Source organism: Camelus bactrianus, chromosome 6 (assembly GCF_048773025.1).
Source record: "Camelus bactrianus isolate YW-2024 breed Bactrian camel chromosome 6, ASM4877302v1, whole genome shotgun sequence".
NCBI lineage: Eukaryota > Metazoa > Chordata > Mammalia > Artiodactyla > Camelidae > Camelus > Camelus bactrianus.
Genome location: NC_133544.1, coordinates 56147999 through 56164903, shown reverse-complemented (window position 1 = coordinate 56164903; position 16905 = coordinate 56147999). Strand labels below are relative to the sequence as shown.

The following is a 16905-nucleotide window of genomic DNA, read 5'->3' as shown; positions in this document are numbered from 1 at the left end:
GTTAACTTATTTATGGGTGAGGAACAAGCAAAATTTCTTGTTTCAGATTAGGGGGGAAAGGGATTTCCTTGATGTCTGAGACAAAATTGAAGGCAGCAATAAAGTTAGTAAATTGCTCATCAGTAAAGTAAATAAATTGCCATATCCATAAAACATAACCTTCATCTGAGAAACTGTTTCATAACATATTAAGTGGAGGTGTATTTGTGCTTGGACATTGCTAGGCAGCCGTGACACTGCTAAAGGCACTGCACAATAAAATGTGATATTGCTAAAATAAAAACCCCAGTAAAAACACATGCACTCTTCCCCCACCTCCACATCCACCTGAGACTTTATTACTTACACACATTAGAAAACTATCTGGGAAGTTGGTCCAGAAGAAAGCAATGGGACTAAAAATATTAGTATTACTAAGCAATATTTTAAGAAATGAAACTCATTATTTATCTGCTCTGAGAAACTTCAGAGAACTTTTTTTTTAATTGCTTCTGCGTGGTGAAATCTAGAAAAAATAGTTTTGGAGAATGCTCTTGACTAATAACCAACTGTGTTAAAAAATATATGAGTAGATGCTTGTCACTTAGTCTTTAGGATATGAAATGCATATGCTGTGTGCTGTTCTTTGTTTTGTTTTTCAGGGAGGGATTTTTTTTTCCACATTAAAAATGTGGTTTGAATTAAGACTAGTTACCCCTGAGTGACACTCAGGCATGCACAGCAATAGTTGTCCTGATTGGGAACAGGCTGGGAGAGGGCTCTATGTGGAGCATTAAGTGTTTCTGAGTATGGTATTTTCTTTTCCAAACACAGGGCTGGCTAGGGAAGGGATCTTCGGGGGAAGACTTAGGAAAAGGCATCCATACCCTATTATCTGAGATGTCTCATGCCATGTATTCCTCTAACATCGTTTGAGTGCCTGTTATTTTTGAGCAAGACAGTATTACTGGGTCTTAAGGTTGTGTAACCACCAAAATGGGGATCAAATGCTTTCCCAGCGTTAGGGTATCCCTTGTCTATCCAGAAGCAGGTGGCTGATATTTTCATGGGTCTAATTTTTACCTGAACCCTCACATTTCTTTTTTCTCCTCATCATAGAAACACTTTTCCTTAATGCCTCTTTAACCTCACTTGAGTAGCTACAGGGCTGCTGTACCTTTATAATAAAAATAATTTTAAAAATGCAAATTTCAACTAGTTAATAATTTAAATATCAACTTATGGGATAGCTTTGAAACTCAACCATTATTTATAATACTGTTTTGTAATGTTTTGTAGCATTGAACAGCCAAATTTTAAAAAACTTTAAAATATGCAACCTGCCTTTTAAATTGAAATTTCCACTATTACTCTCTTAAAAATTGCATAAACTGTGACTTTTGTTTGGCTGGCTCATTCTTTGGTGAGGAATTCGTTTTGGCCTCTGACTTAGTTCTTTAAAGAGCTTAGTCCAGGTATGAAGCACATAAGCCACACAATTCCAGTTAGATCATTTTTGTTGAGACTGGAAGTTAACATTGGTTTTTCACTTTGTGCAGTGTAATTTAGTTTATGTAGTTTATGGGATACCTCTTATTTTGATGAAATTTTCCTCCTTGATATATTTGATTAGTAAAAAAAAAAATGTAATAAGTAATAAGAATAAGCATTCATTGAGCACCTATCCATGTGCCAGACTTGTGTCTTATATATTTTATCTCCTTTAAGCCTCACAACAGTGCTAGGATGTGGCTTATCACTTTATTTTTACAAATGAAGGAAATGAGGGTTAGTGACATCAAGCTGCTGGCTCATGGTCACATATGTACTTACTGCTAGAGCTGGAATTTGACTCTGAGGTGTGGGCCTTTAATCACTGGGATCAACTAAAACTACATAATCAGAGGAAGAAATTTCATGAAGCCATAGAGATACATTCCAAAATGTCTTCCTTCCTTCATTCATTTATTCAACAAATGTGTCTTTGAGTGCTTACTCTATCCAGCTCACTATGCTGAGTGCTGCAAGTATTCTGGTGAGTCAACCATTTTCCATGATTTGTACTCTTGTGGTGCTTACAGACTGGTGGGAGAAATAAATTAATCAAATAATCACAATAGTATTTTTTTAGAGATTGAGATAAATGTTTAAAGAAAAAAACAACAGAGTTTTTTGAGAGATTATAAGAAAAGATTTTGACTTAGGTGGAGGTTTGGAATCTTGAAGAAGTAAAGCTGAATCTGGGGTCTGAGGAGTGAGTAAGAGTCAACCAGTTATGGTCGTTGCAGGTGGAAAGCTTTCCTGGCAGAGGAAATGGCATGTGCAAAGGCTCTGAGGCAGGAGGAACACAATATATTCAAAAACTGAGAGCGGGACACTGTGGCCAGGTGCAGCCAGGGAAGGGAGAGTGGTTTGAGAGAGAGAGGTCTCTTAATATCTGTCCTTGAAGGATTTGGGTTTTAACCTAGCAGCAGGAAGCTAATAAAGGACTTGAAGCAGAGAAGTAATAGCATCAGATCTGCAATCTGTAAAGATTACTCTGGTGTCAATGTGGAGGACAAACTGGAAGGGGGGGTGTTCATTTAACATCCAACGCATCACAGAAAATTATGGCACAGAGGTCGGAGTGTGGACTCTGAGTCAGACAGCCTTCGTTCAAGGCTTAGCTCAGCCTTAGTCAAAGGCAATGTGCTAGTTATGTACTTTCTTTTGGCTCAGGCTCCACTTATGTAAAACAGCGGCAGTTGTACAGACCCCAGAAGAAAATCTTTGTGAGCATTAAATGAAAATGTAATAGTAACCAACCATCCCCATTTATAAGATGAGGGCATGGAGGCTTAGAAAAGTAAAATGAAGCTTTTCATCATTATTATTTATCTGGATACTGTGGAATAAGAGTGAAGGGATGAGGAGATAGAGGCAAGATGAAGATCTGAAGGGAGAGAGCATCCTTAAAACAAAACAAACAAACGAATCAAGAAACCTGATGTAAGGTCATGGAGAAGCCAGATCTCAGGATAGCCTGGTTGAAAGGATGGGTCCTGTCACTTGGTTCCTCCTTAGGAAGAACAGAGGTCTGGGGAAACAACCACCCCTTCACCTTTCAGTTTTCTTCCTTCACTTCCTGCGGGGCCAGATTAGACCAGCTGTCCCTCAGCCTGGTAAGTGTAATAGGATTCCATGGTCCCTCTGTCCCAAACAAATATCAGTAAAAAATTCTCCCCATTTGTTTGTGATATCAGTAACTGCATTAGTAATGAGACAAGAACCTTAATCACATAACTAAAGATTAAAAAATTAAAAACATTTACTTATCATACTATTTTTTTAGCACAGGAGAATTTCAAATCAGCCTACCTTAAATTATAAATAACAAGGAAGGTGGGCACTTGGTATCTAACATACCCAAATGGGAGTGGAGGTTAGGGTAGGAGGAAGGGGGAGAATGCATGCAGAGGGAGGGGATGGGGGCTAAGATGATGTAGTTTTGACACACTGATTTTCTCTAGGATTTCCTGTGTTTCCCTTCAAACAAGTAGGGACAAATAGAAGTTGGTCTGAATTGTTTTTGTAATATATGTAGATTCAATAGTTCACTTTCCTGTGGTTTTTGAATATTTATTTGACACAACAGACTTAGTATAATTAATTTTTCCAGTTTAAAATATTTACTGAGCATCTACTTTGAGCTAGCCACTGTGGGTGATAAAGTGATGAGCAAAAGAGACATTCAAGGAGACATTTGCAATAAACAAAAGAGCCATTCATGGAGATTTTACTCTTATTTTGTTCTCAATGTTGTTATTACTTAAGACATCACTTAAGAAATGCTTACTAAATGAATAATACACTATTTTAAAATAGAAAGTTCAGTCAAGAATGGTTATTTTTGGCTTGCACTTGACCATTTCTATCAAGGCTCTGTTCTCCAGAAAAATTCTTAAATATTTAAGAACAGGGTACCATATAAAGCAATATGATGATGAATTAATATGCCTTTCTTTCCATGTCTCAAACTAGAAGCAACTGAGATTGACGCATTTTTTACCTTTACAGTGGCCTCTGCTGAAATTTCATGTGAGCAGCAGTTAAGTGTAATGTTGCATTTATTGAAACTATTTCCGTTGTCTGTTTCAGGGCCGCCTGGATGCTCTGACAGAAGTGGATGACTCAGGACAGTTAACTATCAAATGCTCTCAAAATTACTTGTCTCTGGATTGTGGTATTACTGCTTTTGAACTGTCTGACTACAGTCCAAGTGAAGATTTACTCGGTGGCCTGGGTGATATGACCTCTAGCCAGGTCAAAACCAAAACTTTTGACTCTTGGAGCTACAGTGAGATGGAAAAGGAGTTCCCCGAGCTCATCCGAAGTGTTGGGTTACTTACGGTGGCTACTGACCCCATCCCTTCCAACTTCAGCGAAGCAGTTAATGAGGAGACGTCTCAAGTATCTCTCTCAGCAGATGACAGAGGTGGACATGAGGAAAACAGTGCGTCCACAGGTGAGGAGGAACCAGGCTTAACGCAGGGGCTGCCATCTTCAGGGGAAGCTCTGCCAAATGCTGTTCAACCCTCTTCTGAGACTGTGAAGCAAGAGTCTGACTACCCTTCTCAACTTGGGGCAAAGAATCAACAGCCTCTTCCTTATGAAAATGCAACCCCTAAGCGATCCATCAGAGATTGCTTTAATTATAATGAGGACTCTCCCACACAGCCCACGCTGCCAAAAAGAGGGCTTTTCCTTAAAGAGGAGACTTTTAAGAGTAATCTGAAAGGCACAAGTGGAAAGAAGCAGATGGTGGATCTCAAGCCTGAGATGAGCAGAAGCACCCCTTCCCTGGTGGATCCTCTTGACAGATCCAAGCTTTGCCTAGCGTTGCAGTCTTCTTACCCCAATAGCTCTTCTGCTGCCAGCCAGTCCTATGAGTGTTTGCACAAGGTCGGGGACGGGAATCTTGAAAACACAATCAAAAGACACATTAAGGAAATCTCCTCCAGCCTGGGGAGGCTTAACAACTGCCATAAAGAGAAACTTCAACTTAAAAAGCCACACAAGCCTGCAGAAGAGGTGTCTCCATGCCAAACACCTAAATGGGAGCCCAGTTCAGGCAAGCAAGCTGAAAACACCAGAAGCTCAGTAGTGCCGAATGGAATTCCTTCTGGTACTTCCAAGGCCGTAGCGGGGCCAGAAACAGATTCGGCTTCCACATCCTCAGTTGAGCCATGTCATCAGAGAAGCTGGAATGCCAAATTACCAGTGCAGTCAGAAACATCCAGTTCACCACCTTTTACTCAAAGCAGCGAATCCTCTGTTGGCTCAGACGACATCACGTCTCCGGGATCCATCCTTTCAGAACACAAAAGCAAAAAAAGTTACTCCTCCTCCCCAAGTCATGTCACCAGGAATGGTCAGGTTGTGGAGGCCTGGTATGGCTCTGATGAATACCTAGCTCTGCCCTCTCACCTTAAGCAGACAGAAGTATTAGCTTTGAAGTTGGAAAACCTAACAAAGCTTCTGCCTCAGAAACCCAGAGGAGAAACCATTCAAAATATTGATGACTGGGAACTGTCTGAAATGAATTCAGATTCTGAGATCTACCCAACGTACCATGTCAAGAAGACGCATACGAGGCTAGGCAGGGTGTCACCAAGCTCCTCCAGTGACATAGCCTCTTCACTCGGGGAGAGCGTTGAATCTGGCCCCCTGAGTGACATTCTTTCTGATGAGGAGCTGTATATGCCTCTCTCTGGCATGAAAAAATACATTGATGAGAAGTCAGAGAAAGCTTCCTCCTCTGAGAAGAATGAGAGTCATTCCACTACAAAGTCTGCTTTAATTCAGAAACTGATGCAAGATATTCAACACCAAGACAACTATGAAGCCATATGGGAAAAAATAGAGGTAAAGTGGTCTTCTTAATCTGAATGATTTCTTACCTGATTTGGGGAAGTATTGCTGGGAAAAGGTCAGCTCGTCCCCACCCCGTGATCAAATGTGTTGCTATTTTTGATAAATGTAACTGATTACCCAAAGAAAGAAAAGAAAAAGCACAGTGATCACTGCCTGGTGACAGAGTACATCACCAGGAGCTGCCCTGGTCAGAGCATTCACTTGATGTGTCCCTGCCTGGAAGGAACTCTCTGTTCATACTGCTCAAGCCCAGCATGGCTCCTGAAGGGTGCTGGACCCCCTTGAGTGGACACGAAATAAAGTAGGACAGTAGCCGTGCACACACCAGTACCTCAGGAATACGTGACTGGAATGTTCCAGTTGCCCTCAGTGCTTTCTGATTTGTTGGTTCTAAACCCAGAATAGCTTTCTCATCTTCATTGTTAACTTCTTGTAGCAATAGACCAGATTTTTTCTAATTTTTTAGGAATCTTTATTTTTCTTCAGTCTTCTTCCTTTTTGAGGCCTCTGGCTAATAACCATGCTACCTATACTCTATACCATCCATGGGCTCTGAAATGGGGAGTTGATATTTTGGGTAAATCTATACTTTTAGAACAAATTATTAGATATGATGAAATCTTTAAAGATGGACATCAAAATTCTCAGGACTCAGCTCTTTAATACAAGCTGTGATTTAAGACACTGGATAAAAGTGTAGTACATATATGGACAGAATAACCTGGAGGAAGGAAATGAAGGTACCTAAAAGAAGGAAAAGTTAACAGCAATATATAATAATAGTAACATATATTAATAATTGTTTTACTAAGTATTCATGTGTCCAATTTGACAGCAGCTCTATTTTATGTATGTGGAGACACTGAAAGAGACCAGGCAGAATCCATACTCCAGAATCCATACTCCTAACAAAGTGGTCCCAGCCCTCTCCATAAGGAAATAATCCAAATGTGCTATGTGTGAATACTGTAGTATTGTGGAGAAGTAATATCAGTTGAGTTGGGGTTTGCCTGGGGAGTACTTGTGAAATGCTAAACCTTCACCAGGGCTTTGAAGGATGTGCCAGGATTTAGACAGAGAGAAGGAAGGTGGGCATTTCACATAGAAAGAGTATTGACCAAAGCACAGAGGTGGGGATTGGGAATGAACATGACACTGGGGTGCACAGAGAGCTGTCCTGACTGGAAGGTCAGTGAACAGGGAGCAATAGAAGTTCCATACATTTAACAGACCTGGTCGCTGCAAGGCCAGACAAAGGCAATTAGAATTTGTTCATCAGGCATCCATGGTAACATCTCTGAAAGGGACTGAGAATAGTTTTACAACTCAAAATAACTCAGCGTTCTTAGGTTCTTATTTTGTACTCGGTTCTGCACTGATAGCTTTACATGCCTTATTCTACTTAAGTCCTGGGAAGTAAGAACTTTTCAGATGAAGACACTAAGGCAGGATGAGGTGAGGAAACTTGCTCAAGGCCTCACAGCTAGTGAAAGCAGAGCTAGAATTTGAACCCAGAGCCAGCACACTTGAAGTAGTATAGGCCATGGCCTCCAGTAGCCTTTCTGGGAGGCTTAGTTGGCAATAACAGGAAAGATGGTCATGACAGCCATGGATGGTGGTGACTGGTATGGAGATGCCTGTGGCAATCCAGGTAGGGGACTGCTGTGATGGGGATGGGCGAATGGGGGAGGGCTGCTGAGGAAGTGAACGAGATCCAGAAAATTGGTTCTAGACCTCTCTCAGTCATTAAAGGCACTCGCGGCCCACAGCTAGTCATGCTCCATTCTGGGCCTTGTTTCTTTTTTGTAAATAGGGATGTTTTAAGCCAGTGATGGCTACAATACCAGCTTCCAATGGGAGCACCCTTTTATTCCATAATTCTACAAAGATGAAACTAAGTTTTCAGCCTCTAGGGACTAGCATAGCTTTAATAGAAGGAAACATTTGAATGGGTATTATCTGGCTTGAGGTGGAGGTGAGGCAAGTAATTAAAAAAAAAACATATATATATACATCGATATTGAGTATGTGATGAAACTCTTAAGAGGGAAATGTCTCATAGGCCATTGGAAGTACTGTCCTGGAGATGAGATATGATGTGAAGGCTAAAAGAAGATTAAGCCCCTTCCTCAGCCCACCCTCCTTTCAATTCTTCAGGTGAGAGTGGCTGCCAGTCTCCAGGTCAGCTGACCTTGGATATCACACTCAAGCTTTGATCTTCTCCATGTAGTGACCCAGAGAACCTTTTCTACCAGCAAAATATAACATAATAAGAGAGGGTATTATTTAACATCTTCCTTGTATCAGGCAAATATTGGAGACTTTACCTGCAGGAATTCTCTGATAAAATTCTCATAATACCCTACAAGGTGGTTTTCTTATCTTTAATTGAGCACTTCTCCTCCTCTCTAGGGCTCCTACTCCATTCCTAGCCACCTTCACCTCCTGCCTGGATTAATGCAGTAGCCTCCTAACTGGTATCTCTACTTCCTTCCTGGTCCTACTAGTCTCTTCCCAACATAGCAGCCAGAGTGATTCTTTTAAAACATAAATCAGATCCTGTCACCCCTCTGCTCAAAACCCTGAAACAGCTCCCACTGCATTCAGAGGCCCTGCATGGGCTGCCCCTTGATTTCCTCTCTGACCTCATATCCAACTTCTGTTCCCCATGCTCACTTCACTCTGTTCCCGCTGGCCTTCTGCTGTTCCTGGAACAAGCCAGGTGCACCCCTGCCTTTTGTCAGTTCCCTCTGGCTGCACCTTCTCTGTCAGATGCCCTCTTTCTAATTCCTTCACCTCTTCTGAGTCTTTGCTCAGATAATAATTTCTGAGGGGAACTTACTGTGACCACCTTTTAAAAGGTGTAATATGACCTCTTTTTTTTTTTTTTTCCCTACAGCTCTCACCATACTCTGTCATTTTATATAACTCTCTTATTTAGTATGTATGTTATTATTAATTTTTATCTCCCCTTGCTAGAATGGGAGCTCTGTGAGGGCAGAAATATTTATCTGTTTGGTTTGCTCATGTACCTGAAACATTGCCTGCTGCGTAGCATGTGCTTAGTAAAGACTGTTGCATGAAAGAAGAAATGAATCCTTGTTTCGGAGTAGAGGAAGTGAGTTCAGAGAGATGAAATCACTTCTCCTAATCTGTATAGCTAATAAGTCATAGAGCCAAGCTTCAAGCTCCATCTGCTTTGCTCTTCGCACTAGATAAAGTCATAGGACTACAAGAATTCCCTGAGAGATTGAGGAGGGATAGAGAAGAGAAAAGAGTGACCCCTGAGTTTCAAGTTTTATCCCAATTATGAGGCAAAAATAAGGAAGAGGCCCAGTTGTTGGGACCAGGAAGGGACAGGTTGCCTGGGTATTAAGCAAATGAAAGCAAAAGAGATGTTTAGTAAGATGAATGTTAGCTTCATTCTTTGCAAAATGGAGATCAAGAAGAATAAGGGCAAGGAAAAAACCCCCAAAATTTTAGTTTTGTTTTAAAAAGTCAGTGAGAAAAAGATGTGAGATATATATATATATATATACACACACATATGGAATATTATGGAATATTACTCAGTCATAAAAAAGAATGAAATAATGCCATTGCAGCAACATAGATGGACCTAGGGATTATCATATTAAGTGAAGTAAATCAGACAGAAATCAAATATCATATGACATTGCTTATATGTGGAATCTAAAAAAAAGGTACAAATTTTATTTACAAACCAGAAACAGGCTCATGTACATAGAAAACAAACTGTGGTTACCAGAGGGGGAAGCAGGGGGAGGGATAAATTAGGAGTTTGGGATTAATAGATACACATTAGTATATATAAAATAGATAAACAACAAGGTCCTACTGTATAGCACAGGAAACTATATTCAATTTCTTATAATGAACTATAATGGAAAAGGATCTGAAAAAAAATGTATGTATGTATATGTATGACTGAATTGCTTTGCTGTATATATGAAACTAACATTGTAAGTTGACTACACTTTAGTAAAATATAAGAATTTAAAAAAAGTCAGTGAGGACCTTAAAGAAAAAGGGACTTAATGGAAGAGTGGAGGTAGATGATTAAGAAGTGAGAGAGAATCATTCCTAATGGCTCAATGAATTGGGTTGTGAAAGCAGTATGAGACAAAGGATGGTAGTTGAAAGTGAGGTTGAATAAAAGTTTCTATTAAAAAAAAGTTTATTAGAAGGCAGAAATAAACACGGCAGTAGCCAGCGTGATTGAGGTGACTGGAAAAAGCATATAGATGTGGCACACACACTGGGAAAAGAAGGGAGGGCATGTGGGAAGAATTCTGGCCTGATGTAAAAAATTATGAATTACAGGAGACTACATCCCACTCTGATTCCCCGTCTACCCAGTGGAGAGTGGTATGTTTCCTCCTCCCATCATGTCCCGAGTTCTCCACCCCATCTTCTCTGTGAATCACACAGAGCACAAGGCAAAAGGTGTGTAGAAGCCCACCTACAGAAGAGGGACTCTCTGGGGCTGTGGTAGAATCTCTGGGGTGATGCCTGAGTGATGAGTGTCAGATGCCTTTTAGGTTCCTGTCACTCCCACTCCTCACATGCGTGTCTTTCTTTTAGTAGGCTGATTTTGTGAATGTGAAAGATTTGCTTTTAGGGTGTATTTTGTATTCATTAGAAAAGTGAATTTCTTTGAATACATAATGTATTCACATGGTTTAAAAACATGTTTAAAATAACCAGTAAAAACTCTCTCCCATCCTCACCCTCCACTTGGGTTCCCACCTTGCTGTAGCTGCACTGTTGTTTTCAGCTCTTAGGTCCTTTAAGAAGTTCTTTATACATATACAAGCAAATGCAAACATATTTATTAAGCAGTATTTTAAAACTTGGGGGATAAATTGCATCCCATTCTTCTGCATTAATGAAATCTCCTCAGTTAACTCTGTGAGTTCTTAAGAGATGGTCCCTTTCCCACACCTCTCTGTAGGGGTTGAGGGAATTTTCCTCAAATGTGGCTGATTTCCCTCAAACCTGTCATGTCATGTAGATAAAGTAATTGAGCATCTCAGATATCAGTGCTCACCTCCTATAGAGTTTCTCAAGGCCTAAAATTAAAAGTGAGAAAATGAGTCAAGCCGTTGAACTAGACTCATTTGTTCTGATGCATTCAAGAAATAGAGCAAGAGCAATGAAGAGAAAGAGGAAAGGAAAGACATGTCAGAGCGGGTGAAATCAAGCAGAATGGTGAAATCTTCACTTAGCCTGATATCTGGACGTATATGGTATAAGTGTTAAGTGATGGCATCTATAGCTTGTGGGCCAAATCTGGCCCAATGCCTAATTTTTAAAATAATATTATATTGGAACACAGCCATGCTCATCATTTATGGATGCTTTTGTGCTGCAATGACAAAGTTGAGTGGTTGTGACCAAGACCGATGGCTTGCAAAGCCTAAAATACTTACTCTGTGATTCTTTACAGAAAAAATTTGTTGACTCTTGCTGGAAAGTGAGGAAGAAGCAAGGCAGATGATTTCTAATCAACATCTACCATGTACCAGGTTCTGAGTAGGTTCTTTCACTTAATCTATATAACAACCCTATGGAAGAGCTATACTTGGCCTTGTTTACAGATGATAAATCTAAGGCACCAATGCTAATGACTCTCCCAGGGCCATCCTGCTGCTAAGTGTGAGAACTGGGATTACAACCACAGATGCCAGAGCTGACCTGGTTTTCTCCTAGAGATATATTCAAATGCCAGGGGACTTAGACAATAATCACATATGCAGGTAAATCTATTTATAAAACCCACAAGCCATTACTAGTTAGTAAATGAATAGTATGACTTCTTCCTCATGATCTGAATAGAAGTTAACCGCTCGGTAAGTAGCCTCTTGTCCAATGTGAGTCATTATTGAGCTAGTTTAACATCTGTATGATCCCAGAGAAGCTGGCAGAACACAGTGCAGTGTGGTACCACCTCAGTGAAGCATTTCAGGAGATCTGTCCTTTTCTCACATCACAGGCTTCCTGCTCACACTAAGTTCTCCAAACTCATCCTGAAAGGCATGACTCCATTAGGTTGGACTCACTGGTAACCAAGTTAATGGACACATGACACAGCTGATCCCTTTTCTCTCCAGAGATATAAATGTTTTCAAATGCCAGATTATGGTGTTCAGTGACTCAGCTGTTCGCATTTTTATTCCAGAGACATCTATAACCTGATTTAAAAAAAAAAGCAAAAACTTCTTTGCTGCCAGCTAAGAATGTCCTTGCACATAAGTTATTTCAGATTTGGTGCAGCACATACTTATCTGTTTGCTCTTTGTACCTAGGCTGTATAAAATTGCTGCCTAGTCTGTGGTAGCAGTACAAAGGCAAACATCTTTGCTGCTGCCTAGAGATATGGTAACTAATACCAGGGAAGCATGATTAACTTGGCACTGATTTCTGCATTTCTTTTTCCAAGAGGTAAAGTGGTCTTCATAGGATCCATCCTATCTTTCACCTTCATTTTGACCATATGTTGACACATCAATGATACCACACTGATGGTGGCAGGCTTTAAAGGGATACCATAATGTCCTGTGTTCTTATTTCTTTTTTTTTTTTCCATTTTTTAAAAAAACACGCATAACATAAAATTTGCTTTCTTAACCATTTTTAAGTGTGCAATTCAGTAGTGTTAAGCGTAATCACATTGTTGTAAAACAGATCTCCAGAACTTTTTCATCTTGCAAATCTGAAACTCTGTACCAATTAAACAACTGCCTTTTCCCCTCCTCCAGCCTTGGTAACCACCATTCTACTTTTTGTTTCTGTGAATCTGACTACTTTAGATGCCTCATATAAGTGGAATTGTATAATATTTGTCTTTTTGTGACTGGCTTATTTCACTTAGCATAATATCCTTAAGGTTCATCCATGTTGTAGCATATGACAGGATTTACTTCCTTTTTAAGGGTGAATAATAGTCCACTGTGTGTATATCCTGCATTTTGTTTACCCATTCATCTGTGGAGGGATATTTGGCTTCCATCCACTTCTTGGCTGTTGTGAATAATGCTTCTATGAACATAGGTGTGCAAATACCTCTTCAGGACTTTGCTTTCAATTCTATGGGTATATACCCAGAAATTGGATTGCTACTGGATCATATAGTAAGTGTACTTTTAATTTTTTGAGGAACCACTATACCATTTTCCATAGTGATTGCTCCATTTTACAGTCCCAATGACAGTGCACAAGAGTTTCAATTTCTCTATATCCTCTACATTTGTTATTTTCTGTTTTTTATAGTAATCATCCTAATGGATGTAAGATAATATCTCATTATGATTTTGATTTGCATTTCTCTGATTAGTGATGTTGAACATCTTTTCATATGCTTGTCCATTTGTATATCATCTTTGGAGAAATGTCTATTTAAGTCTTTGCTCATTTTTATTGGGTTATTTAATTTTTTGTTGTTGAATTTTAGAAGTTCTTTATATATTCTGAGTATTAACCCATTATATATTTGATTTGAAAGTATTTTCTCCCATTTCGTAGGTTGCCTTTTCACTCTGTTGATTGGATCTTTTGATGCACAACATTTTAAGAGTATGATAGAGTCCCATTTGTCTATTTTTGCTTTTGTTGTCTGTGCTTTTGGTATCATATCCAAGAAATCATTGCCCAGTCCAATGTCATAAAGCTTTTCTTTTATGTTTTCTTCTAGGAGTTTTATAGTTTTAGGCCTTAGGTTTAAGTCTTTGAAGTCTTTTTTACTTGAATCAGTGTGATTGCTTCTCATGTTTTAAGGATCTCACCCATGACTTTTTTTGTGTGATAGGACACAGTTTCAAGAGCCAAAACTTGTCTTAAAAAAACCACTTCACTTGAGTGTCACTCTTTTTAAAAAGTCCTTTCTGGCCATCCTTTATTTGACTTGAGATTCGAATAAGTCCCGTTTGAAACAGAGCTGTATTTGTCTTTCTTCATTCTGAGTAACTTAAAATCAAGATCTGCTATAAATTTGATTCTCATCTGCCTTTGATATTTCGTTTATACCAACCACGTAGCAATTTTCCTGGAGTTGGTGGAGTGATAGTCTGCGCTTAGGTGTATATAGTGATCTCTTAAGAGCATCCTATCAGGTAGGAAACATTTTAAGGTTATTGGATTCCAGTGTTCTTCACTGGCATTTCATTCTATGTGTGCCTTCCCGTTATGCTAACCTTTTCCTTCACAGTTGCTAGTCTTCCTCTTATATCTGAATTTTCTTTCTTCTTTACATCTTCTCTCCTATTCCCTTTTCTTTGCTATTCTTCTGGAATATATAGTTTTCAATCCCTGGCACCTATTTTCCTTAAATTTTTTTTCCCTCAAGAGTGTCTCCTACTTTCTCCCTGTAATGTTGCCCTAGAGATTCTCAGATTCCAAATATGAGAGGACTATGAGTTGACTCTGCATCACCTTTCAAGTTTGAACCCTTGATCTTTTCAGTGCATTTCTTAGTCATAGAAATACGTATCCAGGGTGTTGAGGAATTGCTCAAATGCAAGAATGAAGAAAATAAGAATTTAGTTTAGATGACAAGGAAAAAGCCGTGTTTTTAAAGAACAAGGAAGGCTCAGCTTTGTAATTAAAATTGGAAGATTCAAGAGTCCTGAAAGATCAGAAATTGAACATGAGCTGATAGTGCAGATTATTATTCAACAAGAGTTGTTAATAGCAGAATGCTGTAGGAATTCTGAATAGTCTTCTTTATCCTATGAACAATCTAAAATTTTGTTTTCAATTCTGGACTTAGAACTTGAGAGAGATATGACAACATAATTCTAGGTTCTGTGCTCATTATATAAAATAATATTTGATAAGTGCCAAGTGGAAAGACATGCAATGGGAGAGCAGAGGAATAGACCAAGCATCACAGAAGATGAACTACTTGGTTCACCTCAGAGTCCAAATTCCCATATTTTGAATCTAAGAATCTCTGGGACAGCATTAGAGAAAGCATCACAGAAGATGGACTACTTAAGCTGGGCCTTCAATGATGAACAGAAAATCTGGCTGACATGAGAAGGCAGAATGTTAGTGACAGGCTTTGGTATAAGCCACGGTTGCAGGCAAGAGTACTTAAGGTATATTTGGGAAATAGTAAAGAGAGAGGCCTGGTATTTTGGAATATAAGCTAAACTGTTATAAACAAAGAGACTCCAAAATACGATAAGATAGAAGACCTTTCTTCTCTCATGTAACGAGAGGTAGGCAGACAGTCCAGGGAAGATAGAGGCCATCTAGGCATTCAGGTGCTTTCTCCCCCACTGCTCTTGTCCTATGGTTCACCAAGGCTGTGTTTGTGTGCCAGCTCACCAGAAGGGGGACATGGAGAGCACTCATCTTTCTTCTTACAGACAGAACTTGGAAGTTGCACACATCACTTCTATTCACATCCCATTGGCCCAGAATTTGTCATATGGCATCACTTAACTGCAGAGGAGTTCGGGAAATGAGCCTCTTGGCTATGAACATTGGGAGGGAGATGTCTCTTAAACCAACTGCTGGTTACAACAGAGTTTATTGAAGGGAAGGAGGAATATAAAATTAAAAAGAAAGGACCAAAATATGATGGACTTTAAATTCCAAGAGTTTGCAAAGCACAGACGCAGAATAAATATCTGTCTAATGTATACATGAATAAATGAATACGTGAGTGCATAAATGTATCATTTAGTTTGAACTTCTTCCTCTAGACCAGGAGTTACAAACTAAAATGACTCTAAAAGGGGCAAACAGGTAATACAAATGCCATATAGTCAGGTGTAAGTGGGGAATGATAGAGACTGAATAATTAGAGGGTAAGTGCCGTGTTTCTAAAGTGTCTAAAGGGCAGTCAACTGCTCAGCTCCAAGTGATTGTTGCATGGGAGTCTGGGCCTTGTGTGGTAAGATCTTACAATTTTAAAAAAGAAGTAGGAAATCTGGGTTTTATGTGACAGGTCCTGATTTTTTTAATGTTTGGTCTGAACAGTTTAAAAACAGGCCAGATAAAATACATCCGTATGATAGATTTGACCTTCAAGTCACTAATTTGCAACCTTTCTGAAAAAGAGAAACTACTTAAAATTTTTGCCCAGATAGTTGGTAGCATAAGGTTAAAATGGCTGTGGCGTGCTGGCTACACGTCTAGTGAAATGGTTCTTGATTGTGGCTGCACATTATAATCACTGGGGAGCTTTGAAAAAATTCCAACTTCAGGCTCCACTCAGACTCTCAAGGGGTGAGTAGTTTTTAAAGCTCCTCATGCAATTCCCACGTGCAGTCAAGGTTACAAGCCAGTGCTCTAAGGCTAATTTTGAAGGTCATTGCAATAGCTTGTATGTTTGGTAAAAGGGTGTGAACTGTGGTTTTGGAAGCCGACTAAGGAAAGAAAGAGACAGAGGTGGGAGATGTTATAAAGGACTAATCAGTACAGTTTTGTGGCTTTTTAAAAATAAGAGAATGAAAGAAGGGGGTCAAAAGAGTTGAGATTTCAAGCTGAGATTTGGGGAGATATAAAGAATTTAATAAATGGTTCCAAGAGATATATGAAATTGATACATAGTAGATGAGCAGGGCAAAGATAAATGTTGTCTTATATGCAAACCATGTGGCCAAATCCAAGTTGATAATTCTAAATCAACATAATATTTTTAAAAAGCTACACAGTTCTTTTTAAGGATCATAATCTTTTGTGTTATTTTATTTGTTGAAATGCCAAGAAAAATATGTGAATTAACATAATTAATGGATTTGTTGGTACAGTGTGTCAAAGTCCTTGCTGAAGGTTGTTGGAGAAGAACTGTAGGGTTCCAAGGCAAATTCCTTCCTAGTTAACACACTAGGAATATTTCAGTCCTGAGTCAGTTTGATTTCTGCAGAACGTTAGCTGGGACTCGAGGCTTTATCGGTGATTTGGCACCACCGTGAGGCTGCATTCAGTCACTGCATCTGGCTTTTAGCCTCTGAAGTGTATAGGAAGGTACAATTTTTTTGT

At 39.3% G+C, this 16905-nt stretch overlaps 1 protein-coding gene across 6 annotated transcripts in view; it reads left to right on the top strand.

Annotated features, from left to right (window-relative positions):
- The window catches only part of AKAP6 (A-kinase anchoring protein 6), a 563915-nt gene that overhangs the window by 248517 nt on the left and 298493 nt on the right, over nt 1-16905 (top strand). For all 6 annotated transcript variants that reach the window (XR_006727664.2, XR_012507556.1, XR_012507555.1 and 3 more), the window contains one exon: nt 4117-5883. Coding sequence is in view for 3 of the 6 variants with exons in the window: in XM_010962996.3 (XP_010961298.1) it covers nt 4117-5883 (1767 nt within the window). In the remaining 3 variants the exon portion in view is untranslated. The remainder of the gene's footprint in view (nt 1-4116; nt 5884-16905) is intronic.